We start from the raw sequence: 22569 nt of genomic DNA, 5'->3' as shown, positions 1-22569 counted from the left end.
GCATCACATTGTAGAAAATAGCTTGAGCAGATATTCGTCCATCCTCCATCTCCTAACAGGATGACAGAGGAGCCTTTACTTGGCATTTCACTACTGGATGATAAAAGGTTACTGTTTGCGAGAAATAACTTGTAGGAGCTTGCTGATCCACCAGGGGCGGTGGCAGAGCTTTCTCCGAAGCACGCTATACCTTCGGGGGAACAAATCTCTCGTCCTCGAGAGAAGACCGCCTCTGGGCATCGGCGGTCCCCCGTTATGCTTATGGTTCTCCTTCAGGGGTGGAGCGAGAGCCTTCTCTTGAGCGACATTCTCCTACGGGAGAAAAAACCTCTTATGCGGAGGTGTTGTAGGAGTCCTTCGGGACTCCGCTCGAAACTTTCGGGTTTAAGTTACGCTGAACCTTCGGGCTCTCGTAACGATGGTAACGTTTAGCTTTCGGGAGAGAGATATTTTACATCTACGCTTTATTCCCATAGAGCTGGGAGAAAGCTTGTCTTAGGCGATCTCCGTCAGGAGAATTTCCCTCTCGGTTACTGCAGCCTTAGAGAAGGGAGAAGAAATTAATAAGAACCAGTCGTTCTATCCTTCATTCTAGACTTACGTCATAAATGCTACCTTAGACGAGATACTTTCTGTCCTGTTATGAAGCTGGGTTGGATGAAAAAACTTCTGAGCGGCCATCATAGAACCAAGATCCAAACGATTATAGTTTTGTATTGCTTGCGGTGATCGTCAGCGCAACGGCCGATTCACAATGGGACTCGAACCCCTTAGTCAGATGATGCACACACTCATTTGACCATCCGAAGAAGCCGGAAACAAAGCGTTCTTGAAACAATTCCATCCTGTTCCAGCAAGAGTGTGACACTGGGGCATGAGACAAAAAGTTTTTTTATAGCAATGCCGATGAGAAAAGAACCTCGTCTCAATCGCTGCCGGAGATATTTCAAAGGGAGGACAAGACTCAAACTGGTACAATACAACTTCAAATAAAAAGAAGGACCGAGGGACTGATATCTGAAAGTACGCGTCCCATCACTTTGCGAGACAGTAGAGTGTACCGCTTTCGTACTGAATGCGTTCCGAGAGTTGCTTTCTTCGAAGTGGCTATGACTCGAATACCATTCCAGTTGATGTACAGTAGCTTCTATTTAAAGAATGAATGGTTCGTGATCACTCCAGAACAAACAACTATGTGATAGCAAAAATTAAAGGAAGTAATTGGTTTATAAGAGCCGTTAGCAAGCGCTCGCAGCGAGATGTCGTCCACCAAAATACGACTACCCGTGGACATCCAGAAAACAGATGACTTTAAAGCTCTTTTTGTTCATGAAAACAGAGTCTTACAACAAACACAAGACAACTTCTAAGCTTTTTTATTTCATTTCATAAACAATAATACTGGACTTTACGTCTATGACAAAAACCAATATCGGAGCCTTGTAGTGGCTTGGGACAGACCTTGTGTAAAATCTCAAAAGTTATAACTAAAAAATCACAAATTTTAAGTAATTTGTATTTTTCCTAACAGTACTTACCTCGAACTACTTTCTTAGGAGTATCTGGGATTCTCCTCCCAACCGACCAGATTTTTGGATAGTTTCCCCTATCTCCGTTTTCTCTAGTGGGTGCCTCCGTGGCGGATGGATACTCGCCCTGAGGCGACCCGGGTCAGTGTGCGAGAGCATGGACCTAGGTCTCGATCGTCAGTAGAACTTCAAAAGTTCTAAGTTGGAGCAAATGTTTTTATGTTGACCAGGCGGACATGAGTCTTTTTATAGTTTATTTATGACATATTTGTTTTTGATGTTGTTAATAGTTTATATATGACATGTCTGTTTTGACGTTGTTACTTATTTTAGAATGATTTATTGTTAATTTGTTCTCTTTATTTATTTATTTCCTTATTTCCTTTCCTCACTGGGCTATTTTTCCCTGTTGGAGCCCTTGGGCTTATAGCATCTTGCTTTTCCAACTAGGGTTGTAACTTGGATAGTAATAATAATAATAATTCTGGTCGCGGCGCTGTTCACATCTCGCCGCTCTCTCTCTCTCTCACATCCCTTCCGACCCTTTGTGTTACCACGCGGTTCCCTCGTGTTTCCTTTGTGCCACCTTTATCCACATCCTTCCCTAGTGTCTTGTGTCGCTTGGTGTTCCGTGCATTGCGTTATGAATTCCCAACGCCGTACCACTTTTAAAAAGGGAAACAAACACAAGAATGCCACCTAGCCTAAGGCTCCCCACCTAACTTGGCCTAACCTAGGACCCGTATCCTTACCTACTTGGGTAGGCCTCCGTGAAGCCCCTTTAGACTGCCATATCCTTAGCTAACCGTTACGTAAAGTCTCGACCTTGCGTTTGCTTCCCAATCGGCGTCACTCTTGGCAAGGTAACGCAGTATTGAGACTTAGTTTTAAGATAAACTTAAGAAATGACAGTCTAAGGGTTGTTGTGGCCTGACTGGTAACGTCTCTGTCTGGTGTTTGCCAGTCGGGGGTTCGAGTCCCGCTCAGACTCTTTAGTGCCATTAGTGTCTGCAACCTTACCATCCTTGTGAGCTAAGGTTGGGGGATTTGGGGGAGCCTATAGGTCTATCTGCTGAGTCATCAGTAACCAATGCCTGGCCCTCCCTGGTCCTAGCTTGGGTGGAGAGGAGGCTTGGGCGCTGATCATATAATATATGGTCAGTCTCTAGGGCATTGTCCTGATTACTAGGGCAATGTCACTGTCCCTTGCCTCTGCCATTTATGAGCGACCTTTAAACCCTATAAGGGGGGGGGGGGTAGCTGGGGGGCGTAGCCGGGGTACGGATACTGCTTCTAGGTTAGGTTAGGTGGGGAACCTTAGGTTAGGTTGGTATTCTTGCGTTTGTTTCCGTTTCGAAATGTGGGTTTCAATCACAAGTTCATAACTTTTGAAATTTTACACCAAGTCTGTCCCGACCAACTACGAACGTTCCAAACTGGTTCGTACTAGTCAGCAACTCTATACCGATCATGACCAGCAAATCGGTGACGGTGGAGTGACCGAAGACCTCCCGACACTGGTAACTCTCCTGACGATATCGCCACCATCGTCTTCTCGCACGACACACAACCCAGACGCTTGTTCTTCAGGGATGAAACCATATTCAGGTTAAAGAGGGCCATGTCATCGTCAGAGCCTAGATACATGTCTACTTTAGGCTCTAGAGCCTTTAAATATGCGGCCCCGAGACTATATAATAAGCTCCCGCGAAACATTAGAATGATTGAAGACACTAAGGCTTTCAAGAGGAAACTGAAGACTTTCTTGTTTAAACAATCTTACAACAGTGACGATTTAACAGCAAATGAACAATATGCGATATGAAACGATAAATACTCTGAACGAACAAGGTAAAACGACAACGGAGGTCCCGTAGACAGTAGGGTTCTCCTGCTGTATGGGACCGGAAAAGCAGCCATCAAAGAAAGTACAGTAAGTTCCTACCTGAAGACTATCTCCATAGAAATGGCCGAGTAGTTAGCTAAACCTGATAACACAGACGTTATCACATATGCCGCTAGCCCTCAGAACCAAAAGATTACTAGACAGCATAGGAATTGCAATAATCAAAGCCCCACATACGTCTCAGAGTACCTCTGACAACTGGTAATAATTCACGCAACTGAATGACAACGAGAAACAAAGTCGGATTTAGTTGCTGCATTTTCCAATGTACCTACTATTTGCCTTGAGGATTTCCTAAAAATGTAACCAAGTTCACTTGCCCTAGGGACCCAGGCATCGAAGGAACTCATTCCAACCTTAGCAGTGACTGCCACACAAACATAAAAAGTGAGGAAGAAACAAGACGGCGAGACACATTCCTCCAGGGCTTCCGTAAACCGCTCAAAAAACAACAAGCGTTTCAACAACCTGCCAAGCCAGAATATACAGCTCGACATTTGAGGAATCAGGAAAGAAGAACGACTAAAGGTCCTTGGTTTCTTCCATTGAAGAATCAGGATTGAGGTTCGAATGTGAGATCAAGGATAATGCTATAAAAAAGGGGGAGCATCGTCCCCTCTATGACGGCCAGACTGATGACTTCGCACAAGTTTTAAGAGTCTTGCCTAATACCATTCCTGACTTCCTAAGGCCAGGAAACATTAAAGCAATGAAAGAGTTTGATGGCCTCATCATTTGTTATCAGAGTTTTAAACCCACCCTAGCTAGAATCATGTCTCCCTTATAAGATTGCTTAAAAGCAAAACCTAAAAAATGGTCAGATAAAGAAATGGTGTTTCAAAATGCCATCCTTAGTTCTGCTACAAAAGTATTGCTTTCACTCCTCTATACAAATGCTTTAAAGGAAAAAGAAAGAAAGAAATTGTTTGAAAAAACCTTAGTTCTGCTACAACACTACTGTTTTCACTTCCCAACAGGTCCTCTACACCGACCACAAACAGTACAGCGATTGGTCCAGTACTCAAGCAGGATATGGATGGTGGCTTAGACCGATATGTTTTTCACAGCAAGAAGCCATCTCCACCAGAACAGATATACTCTACAATCCACAGGGAACTACTAACAGTCCACAGTACCATCTAGCATTTCAGGAGCCCTCATGGTGCAAACGGACCACTAGAACTCGATTCGAGTCTGGTCAAAAATTACAGATTGCCGATCTCCTAGCACCTGCACTGTCAGAAACCGAACCATAAGGGCTCTTCTAATCTCGCAGACGCCGTTTCTAGGAATGCTATTAATACCGTCCAAATTGGATTTATCACAACCTGAGTTCATCGCAACCTGAGACATCAACAAACCAGAAGGGATATAAAGACCTACAGCGGGAAAGTACCGGCCCCATCGCTCTTTCGTAGGAGGATTTCTTCACAGATGACAGAGACAACAGCGGTAACTCTTCTGCCTAACATTCTCATGACGGCAGATCGATCCCCGCCCGGGACCACGAGTTTAAGCTGTTTAATGGGATGGCCAGTACTGTAGTTGGGCTTGCTTGGCTGACGTTCTGGTGAGCATCTATTCTGATAAAACTGGAACTGTACCCAGACAACTTTAACCTTTTAACCTTTGAGACAAGAACAAGACGTCCTTGTCCCCTATCTCTCATTGGCTTTGAAGAGGACAGTTTCCGACCCAACCCATAATTTATCAGACCCACCAAACCGCTCCGCTGTCCGGATTCAAATAGAGCGATATATTTTGAGGGAAACGAAGACAGACATAAAGAAAAGGACAGGCAAATTTCTTCCCAATCAGACATTGTAGATCAGAAGGCACACAGAATCTAGAATAGGAGAATTCAAGATAACAGATGGCCAATTCGTTCACTCCGAGTGGTTATAAAGGGATTTTGACGAAGGAAAAATCTATTTCTGGGAAGAGGCCTGTGACGCCCGGTGAGAAAGGTCCTTCCTTATACCTTTCCTAATATAAATCTTCCAAATATACTAGAGAAAGATAAAAGCATGGAATGCAGAGGTTACAACCCTCGCGCGAACACCTTGTAGGTGTCGTGTATTAAACAAAGGCGTGTGTAAACCACTATTCACAGGTTGTCTTCCATTTAGATAATCCCTTCATCAATGGGGAGGGCCGTGACAGGCCCTAGATAACATGGTTGAACTCCCCAACGACACCTACCACGCGCGCCCTCTAGGACATCCTTCTTTAATTGGACTTTAAGCAAGCATAGTTTTTTTGGGCACAGTGTTTTTTCGAAGAATTTCTCGTTATTTCAACATGACTGACGTTGTTACTTCACCCTTACCAATGTTAAGTACCATAGTTTGTTTTGGCAGCTTTTGACAGTACCGGGCATTTGTTCTATTTCCATTATGGTGGTTTTTAGTTTTGGAAGCGCTTGTCCTGCCGAGATATCGGCAGCCATTTTGGGTATGTTCGCTTCGGTAAATTTTCTAGTTAATTTTGCCCATCTGGTACTCTGTCAGATAGGTTATATTACTTACGTTTTATGGCCTTTTATGTTATCATTAATTATTATTAAATTTTACTATGGTATTTATTTGCTTACAAGTCCAATTTGGACCTACGAAGAATAGCGATTTAAGATAGCGTTTTAAAGCATAGTAACGATTTAAAGATTAGCGATTTAGTCTGTTAATTTGTACCCTCCTGGAGGGTTCGTTTTAGACTATATCCTTGTTTTTTTGTTACGTTGTCGTTATTCTTCGTTATTACTATTACTAAGAAAAGCAATCAATTTTATTAATTTTCTTATTTATTGTGTGATGTTAATTTTTAATATGTAACCTTGAGAGCGAAAGCATAGAGTGCTCGTTTCCTGTTCTACAGGTATGAGTTATCCTTTCTCTCGTTTTCTTTGAGTAAGAGAGGTGAATTTCCCGTTCTCCGTTTTTATACGATCACGGGTTATTCAGGCCTCTTCTCAGTATCAGAATTGATGATAGTACGTTTAATATCCCTTGGTTCCTGAGTTGTTCTAGCACCGTCTCTCCCAGTTTCGTGAATATCCTGGGTGCAATGTTGAGGCCGAAGGGCATGACTTTGAATGCAAAGGCTTTCCTGCCTAGACGGAAACCTAGGTAAGGAGAGAAGTTTCGAGCTATTGGTACGTGATAATAGGCGTCGGTAAGATCGATAGAGGTGGTGACGGCCCCACGGGGAAGCAGGGTACGTACCTGAGAGATGGTCAACATCCGGAACTTGTCGCAGAGGATGTAAGTCTTTAGCTTTGACAAGTCCAGGACCACTCTCAATGCCGACGAGCCTTTCTTCGGAACTGTGAACAGGCGGCCTTGGAACTTCAGCGATCGAACCCGTTTGATTGCTTTTTTCTTTTCACCATCATCGACCAGAGTACCAGATGGCCCAAAGTGACACCTGTCAGCCGCCAGATGACGCAAAGCTTCGAGAAAGCTGTAATCAAATGAAGCCCCCAAATACAAAGCCAGTGATGAGGAACTACTTCCACTTCAGCCCTAAGGTCTTCCGTTGCCGCCAGCTTCGGGACAAAACCATACCATACGAAGGCCTATTTCTCAGGAGTCTACGGCATGGTCGAGTGTTTCCATCGCTCCTTTAAAGGTTAAAGGTTTAGAGGTCGCTCATGAATGGCAGAGGCAAGGGGCAGTGACATTGCCCTAGTAAGCAGGGCAATGCCCTAGAGACTGACCATATATGATCAGCGCCCAAGCCTCCTCTCCACCCAAGCTAGGACCAGGGAGGGCCAGGCAGTGGCTGCTGATGACTCAGCAGATAGACCTATAGGCTCCCCCAAACCCCCCAACCTTAGCTCACAAGGATGGTAAGGTTGCAGACGCTAAAGGCTCTAACGAGTCTGAGCGGGACTCGAACCCCCGACTGGCAAACACCAGGCAGAGACGTTACCGATCAGGCCACAGCAACCCTACAGCTTCTATTTTCTATGGGGTAAGCACGGTTGCCTTCTTTTATGAAGGACTCTGCTACCAGCGTCCTTCCACCCAGCAGCTCAGAGTCCTGGCGCTGTTAGGTCGATAGTCCGAGGCGTGTGAGGTGTCTTTTATGCTTACAGAAGGATTTGGAGTGGCGGCATTTGTGTGTATTCGTCTGTAACACACATTTGCTTTAAGCAAACCATCCGCCAATCGCATACATAATCCTGAGCTGTCTACACAGATGGTGAAGTGTCCGCATCTCTGACTGATCGGCTTCTGATTTGAACCTGCGCCACAGACTTCCACGAAGTCAGAAAACAGCTCTCACTGCCAAATGTCAAAATGGAACGTGGCAAAAGGATCTACTTTGGATACTGTTATGACTAGAACAGTTCTCGATGCTTCAACAGCTGAGGAACTTATTATTATTATCACAAGCTAAGCTACAACCCTAGTTGGAGAAGCACGATGCTATGGAGAAATAACCCAGTGAGAAAGGAAATAAACAAACTACAGTACTGTATATAAAAAGTAATAAACAATTGAAATAAAATATATTAAGAACAATAACAACATTAAAACAGGTCTTTCATATATAAACTATAAAAAGAGACTTATAGGAGCCTGTTCAACATGAAAACCTTCGCTGCAAGTTTGAACTTTTGAAGTTCCAGCGATTCAACCACCTTAAGATTAGAAAGATCATTCCGCTACCTGGTCACAGCTGGAACAATACCTCCAGAGCACTGTGTAGTATTGAGCCTCATGATGGAGAAGGCCTGACTATTAGAATCAACCGCATGCCTAGTATTACGAACAGGATAGAATTGTCCAGGGAGATCTGAATGTAAAGGATGGTCAGAATTATGAAAAATCTTATGCAACACGCACGATGAACCAATTGAATGACGGAGACAGATCAGGAATGAAAAATTTAACCCTTTTACCCCCAAAGGACATACTGGTACGTTTAAAAAACTCATCCCTTTACCCCCATGGACATACCGGTACGTCCTTGCAAACAAATGCTATTTATATTTTATTTTGCATATTTTTGATAATTTTTTGAGAAATTTCAGGCATTTTCCAAGAGAATGAGACCAACCTGACCTCTCTATGACAAAAATTAAGGCTGTTAGAGCAATTTGAAAAAAAATATACTGCAAAATGTGCTTGAAAAAAATAACCCCTAGGGGTTAAGGGCTGGAAAGTTCCAAATAGCCTGGGGGTAAAAGGGTTAATAGACCGTAAGTTCCTGTCCAACAAATTAAGATGAGAATCAGCAGCTGAAGACCAGCCAGGAGAACAACACGCGAAACAAGGCAGAATGAATCAAAACTTCTTCCCAGCTGGTTCCCATTTTTATATGGGGTCGCCGTTGTGGATGAGCCGTTTCCATCTTTTTTCTATTCTGCGCTTCTGCCTCACCAATCCCTTTCTCCTGTAAGTCTCCTCTGACACAGTCCCTCCATCTCTTTCTTGGTCTCCCTCTTCTTCTTCATCCCTGAACCTCCATCTCCATAGTATGTCTCCCAACGTGGTCCTCATCTCTCCTCATCAGGTGTCCATACCATCTCAGCCTCCCTTCCTGAATCAAAACACTTCCCCAGAATAGATTGATCACAATACGCCAATCCCAATAATAATAATAATATTGGAATTAGAACAAAGACAATATATGCCCGCAAGAAGAACATACACAGCCGCCAACAATTTAAAGGTTTAAAGGTCGCTCATGAATGGCAGAGGCAAGGGACAGTGACATTGCCATTGCAAGCAGGACAATGCCCTAGAGACTGACCATATATCATATGATCAGCGCCCAAGCCTCCTCTCCACCCAAGCTAGGACCAGGGAGGGCCAGGCAGTGGCTGCTGATGACTAAGCAGATAGACCTATAGGCTCCCCCAAACCCCGCAAACCTTAGCTCACAAGGATGGTAAGGTTGCAGACACTAATGGCACTAGCGAGTCTGAGCGGGACTCGAACCCCAGACTGGCAAACACCAGGCAGAGACGTTACCGATCAAGCCACAACAACCCATCAGAATAGATTCACACTGGCCCCTGGAACCTGCATACTATAGTCAATTCTTTTTAGTGAGGCAGATTTGCACCGACTCGCAGGGGTGCCCTTTTAGCTCGAAAAAGGTTCCTTCTAACTGATTGGTTGGACAAAATAATTATAGCCAATCAGATAGCAGGAAAGTCTTCCGAGCTAAAAGGGCACCGGTGCGAGTCATTGCAAAGGCGCCTCATTAAAAAAAATTGAGTATAGGGCCCCATTGTACTGTATACCAAACCACGACCTCCCTGGACATCGAAAAATCAATGCCTTACAGCAAACGAGATGTAGATGCTATTTCTATTTCAGAAATAACAGTACTGTAATTTATTTCAAACAGAAACCAATACCTGACAAGTATTGAAAGAGATACTTAAACGTTTACCAGGTGTAAAAAAACACCTGGATCATAATTACATTTTCTGGGTCGATCTGTGACGGCCGGTGAAAAGTCCTTCTTTTCTAATATAAATCTTCCAAATATACTAGAGAAAGATAAAAGCATGGAATGCAGAGGTTACAACCCTCGCGCGAGCACCTTGTTGGTGTCGTATATCTAACAATTTATGTGTGTAAACCACTATTCACAGGCTGTCTTCCATTTAGATAATCCCTTCATCAAAGGGGAGGGCCGGGACAGGCCCTAGAGAATACAGTTGTGCTACCCTACCGACACCTACTACTCGCGCTCTCCAGGTCATCCTTCTGTTTTGGACTTGCCCGCTAAGTCGTTTTTATTTTGTTAGTTAGGTGTGTTTCGACAGTGATTGTCTTTAATTCAACATGACTGACGTTGCTACTTCACCTTTACCAATGTTAAGTACCATAGTTTGTTTTGACAGTTTTTTCAGTACCGGGCATTTGTTTTCGTTCCAGTATCCATTTCTTAATGTAGATGTTTCCAGCCACTTTTCCACTTGCGGAAAGCTGTTTTCTATCAGATCTCTATGTAAATAAACTATAATTCATACCATTCAGCTTCTTCCCCAACCGTTATCCCTACAATAAGGGGTCACTTGCCTAGTGCGCACTCTCCAATGCCTTCTATCAAAGGCATCCTCTTCTCTCCATATCATCCTTCACCTTATCCCGCCATCTATTCCTCTGCCTCCCTCCAACAGGGTCCTCCCAGGCCATCCTCATTCCCTCCCCACCATCGTCAACAGGTGCCTACAACATCTGTCATGAGACTCTTATCATCTCGGTTATCTTCACTACACTTTCCATTCTTATTTCATCCTTTTCCAATCTTTCAAACAGTGATATTCTCATATGAATTAGTGTTTTATCCCAGTCAGTATTTCTGTACAAATCCTGATAGAAGAGATACACTTTATGCACACGGGAGCAAAGGAAAGTGAGTAATGTTTAAATGCCTTTATCATTCCTGCTGCTGCCTCCAATGCCTTAGATGACTGCGGAGGTAGCAGCAGTAGGTAATTCAGCATTATGAAGCTTCATCTGTGGTGGATAACGGGGGAGGGTAAGGGGCTGTGACACCCTAGCAGTACCATCTGAACTCAGTTGAGTCCCTTGTTAGGCTGGGAGGAACGTAGAGAGTAGAGGTCCCCTTTTTATTTCTGTTTCATTTGTTGATGTCGGCTAACCCCCAAAATTGGGGGAAGTGCCTTGGTATATGTATGTATGTATCATTGGGTTCTGATGGAACAACAAATAACTATGCAAAAGGAATAAGCTTGGTTTCTTCTAGTAAGCTGTTCCTTGATAAGGAGGCGCGGGACCTTTGTCCCGTGCGAGAACCAGGTACTGTCCTTCTGCGAGTTTCTGTCAGTCCCTACAGCAGGGCTTTTTGTTAGATCTGCAAGAGCTTTCCCCTGTCCTTCTGTGAGTCTCTGTCAGTCCCTACAGCAGGGCTATTTGTTAGATCTGCAAAAGGTTTCCCTCGAAACATCTTTAGAAGAGCACTGAAATGTCACCGGCTACGACGGGCTAGGTACACATGCGACCTGTCCAAAGCCTATTGCAACCGACGACAATCCGTGAGGATGAAGAGGACGGCTAAACGCGAGAAGCCTCTGGAAAGTGACCATATTAATACGAGTTCTATGCAGTTAAGCCAACACAGGAGTGAAAAAATATTTACCCTGTATTACAGAATAAAGGTTTGGTAGGTATCTCAGCCTTCTGGTATGTTGTACATGTTGTTGAGTGTGTGCAATAAGTGCAAGTTGTAATGCTGCTAGTGATTTTAGCCTTCCGGAAGCGTTGCAAACGCTGTAGAGGCCGTTTAGTAAATGCATGTAGCGTTTTAGACAGTGATTTTAGCATTCTGTGAGCATTCTAAATGCTGTAGAAGTGAAAAAAAATATTTGCAAACTATTACGGGATGAGGGTTTGTAGAACCAAACTGTTAACCAGCATCTCAGAGCGATATTCTGGTCGCCAAAACACGACTAAATACGGCCTTACAAACACGACACGACACCAAAGATCATTTTTTTTATTCCTATCACAGGGTTTAAGTTATATTCGTAGTCACGAGGGTTCCCCTTTTCAAGGTCAGGGGAACCCTTTGTATAAAAGGGTCCTGGTTTTGCTCCCGAACCTGGAGGTCGTGACCTGAGAAAGCATGCTCCCTGACCCGGGGTTAGCCTCAGGGCGCGTATCACTCTGCCCGAGGTTAGCCATCACAGAAAACCGGAGTAATATATAAACTACACAAAACTCTGGTCGGTTGGGAGGAGATCCCAGATACTCCTAAGAAAGTAGTTTGAGGTAAGTACTCCGTGTTGGAACAATCATCTTTTAAAACGGAAGCTAATATCGTAAGCTTTCAATTCAAATGATCCGAAACTTCTGCTCCTGTAAATGGAATGTATTTAGATCATTTATCAGGCAAGCAAATATACACACGGATTATCATTGCGTACCTTCTCACACGTAAATGTTTCATTCGTCCTTTCTGCTTGCAAGGAGTTGCTACATATGACAAATTCGTAGATAATTTGTATTGTTCCCTAACTACTGTAATACAAGTCTGGAATTATTTATATATGGAGATCTCTTTCGGCAAAGTTAGAAGGTAGGCAATTAGACTTTTTGGTGTGAGGTGACAACCCTACCCAGAGTGGTACCAGCCATCTGTATACATACTCACAGAGAGGTGAAACTGGTCACTTTATCTCTTTGGCTTCGAGAGAGAGGTTGTATCCTCTTTCTCTTCCTCGGGTTGCCATAGACACTGACGAACATTGTTGTTCACACTTATTTTAAGCTGTTTTTCTCTCTCAGTGTAACTGTTTTCTGTGTGAGAAAACAACTTACTATAATCCAAGCTGTCATTTCTGTCTGAACGACGGATGATGACCGACGAAGAACACGCTTCAAAAGCGATGCTTTCCGTTCCCTTTTCTTATCCTGAGAGTTCAAATATTTTCCCTTAACGAGGTGTGGGACACACGTAGATGGAGAAAGCTGACCATAAACATTGACCCCACATAGAAGTGGGAAAAGATGTAGACAAAGAATTAGAAGAAGAAGAAGAAGAAGAATCCATCATAATTGCTTAGTGGCTTTCTACCATGTTCCAATAGGTCTCAGTGGAGTAGCCTGACTTTTCCTTCCCTCAACATAGGTCATCCCGACCACGACAAAATCTCCGACAGGCTCGTGACTTCTGACGTCGCGAGTCGACTTACTCGTGCCGACGTTTTATAGCGCAACTAACAAAGGATAGAAGGAAACTGAAGACAGCACTTGAAGGCTGAATAAATTCTCCATACAGCACTCATGGTTACATGAACGGATGACTGTTTCTCGTCGTATTCTCCGACGGTTAAACTGAGGTCGACCGTACCTCCCCTTTAGGCAGTAGGTTTGGAAAGGTCTCATAGAAATAATTTGCTTCCTACATTGAGATGTCATTGTGAAGCCTTGATCAGGTCGGATGAAAGGAAGCCAGAAACGAGCTACAGGCCACAGCAGTTGAGGGCTAAAAATCGAGTATGGCAAAGACCTGTAAAATGAGAACACGAACTGTCCGGAACAGTGTTGCAAAGCATTGAACAAGGGGCTGTGTGATGAATGAAAGTTCATCTCACTAGAGAGATGTCTTAACGTCTTATTCAGAAATGAAGGACCCACGCAGTTGATAAAGTTCATCTCACTAGACAGATGTCTTAACGTCTTATTCAGAAATGAAGGACCCACGCAGTTGATATCGCAAACAATTCTCAACTGGTCTAAAAGGGACCTAAGAATGTATGGCTGGAGGTATTTGCGAAGAATAAAGACCGAGAGGATTAGGACACGTGATGACAATCGGTAAATACAGACGGGTCGAGGAAGACTTGCCGAAAGACCCAAGGTGATAAGTGAAGACCTGGTCCTTGATTTTCTAGGACCAACAACTAGTCTCCGCTACGTTACATCAACAGGTCTGTCTCGCCACTGAGAAAATAACCCTTTTACCCCCAGGCTCTTTGGAAATTTCCAACCCTTAACCCCCAGGGGTTATTCTTTTACCAGCACATTTTGCAGTATATTTTTTTTTAAATTGCTCTAACAGCCTTAATTTTTGTCATAGAGAGGTCAGGTTGGTCTCATTCTCTTGGAAAATGCCTGATTTTTAAAAAAAAAAAAAAATAAAAAATATGAAAAAAAAAATTTTATAGCATTTTTTTTGCAAGGACGTACCGGTACGTCCATGGGGGTAAAGGGATGGCTTTTGTGAAACGTACCAGTACGTCCTTTGGGGGTAAAAGGGATAACAAGCGCACAAGCGCTCTAAGGATGAATTATTTCAGGCCAATTACAAAACGAGAAGATACCGAGCCGTGCTTAGCATATTGATACATTGGCCGTAGAGCAGGGGAGACCATATTTCTTTGGTATTCATATGGTACTGAGGTCCCTGTTCTACCCTTAAACAGGAAGGTCCTTTGAGAAAACACTATCCACTAAAAATTATAGGCAAATTGCATAAAGATACTGAAAATACAAAAGAAACACTGTTTCTCAATTACTTTAGCTATAATATTCAGTATAAAAGAAGGGCCACAGTATACCTCCAGTGTACTAATGGACATATTATGATAATACTAATGAATGGAACTTAGACATAAGGCTCGCGATAGCCTATTACAAACGTCCCTGCCTAGTTTCTTGTAGTGTCTGCACCTCACCATCCTTGTGAGCTAAGAATGGGGCATTTGGGAAGCCTATATGTATGCCTGCTGAGTCATGAGCAACCATTGCCTGGCTTTCTCTGGTCCTAACTTGGATGGAGAGGGGGATTGGCTGCTGATCATGTGTATATGGTCAGTCTGTAGAGCATCGTCACTGTCGCTTGGCTCTGCCATTCATGAGCGGCCTTTAAACCCTTTAACCCCCAGGCTCTTTGGAAATTTCCAACCCTCAACCCCCAAGGGGTTATTCTTTTACCAGCACATTTTGCAGTATATTTTTTTCAAATTGCTCTAACAGCCTTAATTTTTGTCATAGAGAGGTCAGGTTGGTCTCATTCTCTTGGAAAATGCCTGAATTTTCTCAAGAAATTATCAAAAATATGAAAAAAAAAATTTTATAGCATTTTTTTGCAAGGACGTACCGGTACGTCCATGGGGGTAAAGGGATGGGTTTTGTGAAACGTACCAGTACGTCCTTTGGGGATAAAAGGGTTAAAACATCTATGCAGCCCGATGGCCAGAATCAGAACGGAGGCTCGGGGCGCTATCAGATCCGGTCCACCAGTGAATTCTGGGAGCTGGTCGCCAGAACACCGTTAATTCTTCATTGACCATTACCAGCTGTCGCTAGGATCTAGCTCAACTAAAGGACAGATTTCAATTGGTGTAGGAACAAAAAAGGGATTACTTTATACGTTTATATACAACAAATAATGCCTCCGTTTTTAGTCCATTGCAGGACAAAGGCCTCAGACATGTCCTTGGCCAATACAAGAAATTATCATACCTTACCAGGTCTCAAACAAGTACAAGGGATGGTTTTCCAATTCTGATACTCGATGAAGGATATTATTATTACTATTCTAATTGTTTATGATTTCTCATTTAGTTTACTTATTTCCTTATTTCCTTTCCTCACTGGGCTATTTTCCCCTGTTTGAGCCCTTGGGCTTCTAGCATCCTGCTTCTCCAACTAGGGTTGTAGCTTAGCTATACTCAATTTTTTTTAACGAGGAGAATTTGCACCGACTCGCAGCGGTGCCCTTTTAGCTCGGAAAAGTTTCCTGCTATCTGATTGGTTAGAATTATCTTGCCCAACCAATCAGTGATCAGGAAACTTTTCCGAGCTAAAAGGGCACCTATGTGAGTCGGTGCATATCTGCCTCGCTAAAAAGAATTGACTATAGTAGTAATAATAATAATAATTATAAATTTTGGCAATTAATTATAACTACCAAATAAAACTTATTATTATTATTATTATTAAAACCAGCTATTACTATATTCAGGAGGGGAAAAATTTATATATATTAAATAAAAATAAAAAATTAATATAATAAAAACAAGATAAAAATTATAAAAATTTTATAAATAAAAATCTCATCTATAGAACCTATGCTTCTTAGATGTTAGAATCTTAAAAAGCAAAATTCATTATTATTAATTGCTAAGCTACAACCCTATTTGGAAAAGCAGGATGCTCTAAGCCCAGGGGCTCCAGCAGGGAAAAAAGCCCAGTGAGGAAAGCAAACAAGGAAAAATAAAATAATTTAAGAAGAGCAATAACATTGAAATAAATATTTCCTATATAAACTTTAAAAATTTGAACAAAACAAGAGGAAGAGAAAGAAGATAGAACAGTGTGCCCGAGTGTACCCTCAAGCAAGAGAACTCTAACCCAAGGCAGTGGAAGACCATGGTACAGAGGATATGACACTACCCAAGACTAGAGAACAAGGGCTTGATTTTGGAGTGTCCTTCTCCTAGAAGAGCTGCTTACCATCATTCAAGTTTGTTTGCTATTTCATTATTAATATTAGCCGAGCTACAACCCTAATTGGAAAAGCGGGATGCTATAAACCCAAGGGCTCCAACAAGGAAAACAGCCCAGTGAGGAAATGAAACAATGGAAAAGCGGGATACAATAAACCCAAGGGCTCCAACAAGGAAAACAGCCCAGTGAGGAAATAAAACAAGGAAATAAATACAAGAGGAGTAATGAAATAAAAATATTCTAAGAACAGTAATATTATTATTATTATTAATTGCTAAGCTACAACCCTAGTTGGAAATGCAGGATGCTATAAACCCAAGGGCTCCAACAGGGAAAACAGCCCAGTGAGGAAATGAAACAAGGAAATAAATACTACAAGAGAAGTAATGAACGATTAAAACATTTTAAGAAAAGTATTATTATTATTATCATTAATCGCTAAGCTACAACCCTAATTGGAAAAACAGGATGCTATAAACCCAAGGTCTCCAACAAGGAAAATAGCCCAGTGAGGAAATGAATACTACAAGAGAAGTAATGAAATAAAAATATTTTAAGAACAGTAATATTATTATTATTATTAATTGCTAAGCTACAACCCTAATTGGAAAAGCAGGATGCTATAAACCCAAGGGCTCCAACAGGAAAAACAGCCCAGTGAGGAAATGAAACAAGGAAATAAATACTACAAGAGAAGTAATGAAATAAAAATATCTTAAAAACAGTAACATATAAATCTTTCATACATAAACTATAAACATATTTCAATATTTAACCCTTTGGAATAGACATTATAATGCAGACGTTTAGACTTTAGACCAAACGTCTCCATCAGATTGGCGAGGTTAGGCACAGATCACCAACATAGGTTAGGCAGCGTGCTTCAGAATACGATCGTATTTTTATATCAGGATTCCATTTTTATATGAAAACTCGGTGAATTAAAGACAGAATTTCCCCAAAATATCCATCTAGGGTCCCTGTTAATTTGATAATTATAATAAATGTTATTGATCATGGAAAAAACCTGAACCGACACAAAAATTAAAAAAACATTAGATTCAATTGAAGTTGACATTGTGCGTATATAGACCGTCCATATGCGCAGCTGTTGGGGCCAGGGGATTCCTTCGGCATTAAGCTAAAACAAGAGAAAACTATATCATTAAATACGAGTCGAGAAGGGTGGCAGTAACGTAATGTTGCTGGAAAGGAACTATAAAGCTAAAAAGTGGGCATGTCTTGGAGGCCAAGGAAATCTGGTGGTGTATGTATGATAGCGGCCACCTGTATGTATTATGTCTAACTTTGTATAAGGCAGTGTAAGGGAGGTTGCAGGGGGCATCAGCCTCCCCGTTAGGTAAGTAGGTAAGGACACAGCTTGTAGGTTAGGTTATGGTGGAAAGTTTATGTCCCTTTTTAATCAATGCATGAGGAACTGGCCGCTAATATACAAAGGCACCAATGAGTGTACAACCTTTAGCTAGCAATATCTAACCTAACCTAGCCTAGCCTAACACACATGAAGGCATTGGTAGGCTATACTCACAAACTCAGGAGGAGAGTCGTCAACTCCGCATCGGATATGTTCAGCTCCTCCTTGTTTTTGCACCACGCCTCGTGGTTCTGCTCGCCGAGATCCACGATAAACCTGCTCCTTGGCCTGCCGCGGCGCTGGTTGGCGAAGGGATCGGGGATGTTGCGCAGGTCGTACGCCGTGCAGGTCCTGTCCTCCGACAAGCGACGGAACTTGAGACCCCTGCCCCTCCCCCGGCCATCAGTCCTGTTTTTACTACCCCTCGGCCTGCCCCTCCCCCTTCTCGGAATGCCCTCGAACTGTTCGCTCACACTGTCCTCCAAGGTGTCACAGTCGTCCCCGTCGTACGACTCGATGACGGACCCGTCCTCCGCCATCTCGGAGTCGTCGAGCGTGTGGAGCTCCGGCTCGCGCTTGATGCTGCCGTCGCTGCTGGCGCTCCCGTGGTCGCGCCTGTCAGGGGGCAGCGCGGGGGCGGAGGACGGGTCGCGGACCTGCGGCAGCGGCGGGGGAGGCGCCCTGGACCCCTCGGCACCGGGGTCGAAATCGTACACGGAATTGCCGGCGCCGTCCCCACCGCCGTCGGCTTTGCCGCCCGGCCTGAGGGCTTCCGTGGCCCGGTGTGGGTTGTGTCCGTTAAGTTCCACATTAGATCTAGGTATCACAGCTTGAGAGGGAGCGGACATGGCTCCTAGGCCCACGGCTCCTGCAGGAGGAAGGCGAGAAGAGGAGGAGGAGGAGGAAGAGGAGATAGGAGGATGTGGTCCTCCTCCAGGAGCTAAAGGAGCCGAGGATGTGTTATTGTAGGAGGAAGAATTGTGATGATGGTGAGATGGATGGTGAGGATGATGATGTTGTTGTTGTTGATGTGGATCCTCTTCTTCTTCTTCTTCCTCATCTTCATCATCCTCCTCATCCTCTTCTTCCTCCATCCCACCTGGCCCTTGAGGACCAATCACCCCTTCCCTCCCCCCGACACCACCGGGCCCTCCTCCCACGGGCCCAGCTCCCCCACCACCCCCGTGCCTCCTGAAACTGTCCAGCTCCTCATACTCCTCCTCGAACTCCTCCTCCTCCTCCTCTTCCTCATCCACCATCTCCTCCTCCTCGTCTACCGCCTCCCCTTCTTCCTCATCTACCTGGGGACTGGCCACCCTATGTCCATTCCTTACTTTGAACTCGCCTTGTATTTTGCCTATTTTACCGTGATTCCGGAGGGCCTGGGGTTCGTCTAACCCCTCTCCCCCCTTTTCCGCGACAGAGGGAGGTAGGGACTCGCCCACACACGCCTCCATTAACTATAAAGTGACGAAATAACGTCGAAAAAGCCCCATTGATCGAAACACAAGTCTATGTCCCGGCGTCCCTGTCAGCTGAACTGTTTGTTTACAAAATCGCTTTGTTTGAGGTACGGCTCTCGACCAATCAGAACGCGCCTTTGTTTGAGCCACGGCTCTCGACCAATCAGAACGCGCCGTGGATTCAGCCGACCAATCAGAGCGCGGGGAAAGCCGGGACAGGCCCGAGGAAGGAAAGTTAGGGGGGAGATGATGGTGTTTAGGGGGGGGATTGGGGATATTCCTCCCCGGAGGGGGAGGAACAAGGGGGTTATGGTTCATGGAGGGATTCTAGAAGGGGGATTTAGATAGCAGGCTATAGGGTAATATATATCCTGGGTATTTAGGGTAGGGGAAAGAGTGGGGAATCGCCTTTTTGGTATGGGGTTACACCCCCCTATCTAGGGACTTACCCCTAGGGATGGGGGAGGGAGAAGAGACAAGGGGGGGGGGATAACAGGGAACTGGACACTAGCGATGTGCACACATTTCTCCTTCATAAATCGCCACATGAATTAACTTTACGCACATTTTACGCAAATGTGCGAGCGCGCGAGAGCGTTTTGGGCAATGTGGGGAAGGAATTCTCTGTCGCCGTTAAATTTCTGCATGTGGATGGCTCCGCCTCCTGTTCGAATAAATACTGGAAGCACATTAAAAAAATGTTAGTTGTAGTTGAGCTGGCAAGGTGGTAGGAAGCAAGCAGCCAGAGCACCCAGGCACACAGGCACAGAGAGAGAGAGAGAGAGAGAGAGAGAGAGAGGGAGAGAAAGAGAGAGTCTGGCTCTCTTTCTCTCTCTTTCCGTGTTTCTCTCTTCGTCTTCTATGCTCTCTTTAAAGCCAAACGGCTCTCTAAATAAAGAAATATGACTCTTTTTATGAAATAGATTCAATTCCTTAAAACTTATATTCACACCAACGTTCATTAAGCTACATATCTCTATCTCTCTCTCTCTTTCTCTTTTTATAGCTCTCTTCGTATCCTCTCTCTCTCTCCCTTGCTCTCTTTCTGCCTGGCTCGTCCAGCTCCCTCTCTCTCTCTCTCACACTACGCTCTCCCTCTCTCACTCTCTTAATTTTAGAAAACCTTTTATATATCAAGTTCGTCAACTTTTCATATCAGTACAAAGTTTATGAAATACACACATGTCTCTCTCTCTCTCTCTCTCTCTCTCTCTCTCTCTCTCTCTCCTCTCTCTCTCTCTCTCTCTCTCTCTCTCTCTCTCTCTGTAGATCATTATCTATCAGATGAATTTTAGAATGAATAAAGCTATTTTTATTCGACTCAAAATCTCGAAAAAATCAAAATTTTGATTTTTCTTTTAATAAAAATACATTTATTAAACAATTTCGTTTATATTATGACATTTTAATGGGGGGTATAATAATGAAATAATACATATATATAAATCTTTATCTTCCTCCTTTATCCAAAAAAATAGTTATATTATAAAAAATAACTCAAAATAGGCTTAGATTTCTTTGCTAAAGTCATTGTTATCACAAAGGCTAAATCTAGAACTCGTGTGCTTTTGCAAGCTTAAGACAAAGGACTGGCTTTGTTTGCGAGCAAGCAAACTGCTTTGTCTGTGTTTTTTTAGTCTGTGAATGTCTTTGTTTATCTGTTTTTGTCTGTGCTTGTTTGTGTTTGTCTGTGGTCACAAGATTTTAAAGAATAGAGTGATTATTTTAGTAGAATGGATAGGCCTACTGAGAGAGAAAGAGTGTGTGGGAGAGAGAGTGTGAGAGGAGGGTTCCATAGCCATATTGCATACGACTCTCTCTCTCTCTCTCTCTCTCTCTCTCTCTCTCTCTCTCTCTCTCTCTCTCTCTCTCTCTCTCAGCAATAAAAATCTTTAAAAATTGACTTCTAATCACCGTAAGTCTATTGACCCCACCTTACAGAAGAAACAAGGGGGGCCACTGTAATCACTAGCATACAGAGGATACATGGGGAGGACTGTAATCACTGGCAGGCGTTATCCAGCCCGGGCAGGTCATGAGAAGATGGAAAATAACTATATTAATGATGGTCAAAGTTACAACTGCAAATAACAATGTATGTATATGTGAAGATATGTACACACACGCATGTATGTGTGTATTAACTTACGTGTACATAGGTGTGTATGAGGAGAGAGAGAGAGAGAGAGAGAGAGAGAGAGAGACGAGAGAGAGAAGGAGAGAGAGAGAGAGAGAGAGAGAGAGAGAGAGAGGAGAGAGAGAGAGAGAGAATATCAAGGTCATGTCTGCTTTGTATTACGTTCAAAGGGAAAATAATTTTTCGAAAATAGTTTTTTTACTTATAAAAGTGACTTTTGCCTCAAAAGTGAGACGAGAACACTAAACACAATACTTAAACATTTGCGCTTTGGTGCGCATAAGTGCGCATGAGCGCTCTTGCGCATGGAAATCGTGATAAGAAAAAAAATAAAAAAAACATGACGTCATGAAATTCCTGCAAGTCAGAGAAAACGAGAATATTGTTTTAAGAAAACGGGTAATATTTATTGGGTAACTAAAATAAAAGTAATATTCACATCTGTTGGCCCACTTTCTTATTCCAGTCTAAATTTACCTCTTGTTTCATAATAAATTCTGACATAAAACGAAGATATATATGAATTATATTATTTATTATATAATAATATAATAGTAAATTATATAAATTTGCTATATCTAATAGTTTATCCAAATGTAGACGATATAAAGTGGTTGATAAAATGAAACTCAGTCTATATATCCAGCCAATTTATTGCTCTGTTAAGCTGAAGGGGAAATTTATCAGTAAATGTGAAAAAAATCTATAGATATATTATATAAATAAACAACTAAAGACTTTAACATAGGCTACATGTGACTATACTGGAGAAATTACTCCTTAACATAGACCACAGGGGGACTATACTAAAGTAGTTACTCTTTAATATAGACCACAGGAGACTATACTAAAGTGGTTAATCTTCAACATAGGCTATGTTAGACTATATCTAAAACATTTTATTCTTTTAACTGATCTGATACATAATCCTATCGCAATCGTGAAACGGGCTCGACGTCTCGAATCGTTCTCATCGGTCCACCGGCGAGACCCGGCTTATCCCGAGTAGTTTTGGCTCCTCTCGCAGATGATTGGCTTAAGGTGGTGACAGGCTACGTCATGCCAGGTGATTACCGTCCTGGTAGAAGTGGTTCAGAACTGCCAGGCAGAATTCCTTGCCGTCTTCTCTGTTGTCGGGTTGAGGGATACCAGCGCTATGGGAGAGGAGACAAAGTTGTTAATCTTGGGTCACAAACACATTTGTAGGTCATATTT

The 22569-nt window shown here is 43.1% G+C and overlaps 1 protein-coding gene across 3 annotated transcripts in view; it reads right to left on the bottom strand.

Annotated features, from left to right (window-relative positions):
- LOC137633417 (uncharacterized) overlaps nucleotides 1–19308 on the bottom strand; it is a 45455-nt gene extending 26147 nt beyond the window's left edge. For all 3 annotated transcript variants that reach the window (XM_068365638.1, XM_068365639.1, XM_068365641.1), the window contains exon 1: nucleotides 17929–19308. In XM_068365638.1, the coding sequence (XP_068221739.1) occupies nucleotides 17929–19211 (1283 nt within the window). In that variant the 5' untranslated portion in view covers nucleotides 19212–19308. The remainder of the gene's footprint in view (nucleotides 1–17928) is intronic.
- Between the last annotated feature and the right edge of the window lie 3261 nt (nucleotides 19309–22569).

This window comes from Palaemon carinicauda, chromosome 43, assembly GCF_036898095.1.
Source record: "Palaemon carinicauda isolate YSFRI2023 chromosome 43, ASM3689809v2, whole genome shotgun sequence".
In the NCBI taxonomy this organism is placed as follows: Eukaryota; Metazoa; Arthropoda; class Malacostraca; order Decapoda; family Palaemonidae; genus Palaemon; species Palaemon carinicauda.
This window is presented reverse-complemented; position numbering and strand designations above follow the sequence as displayed.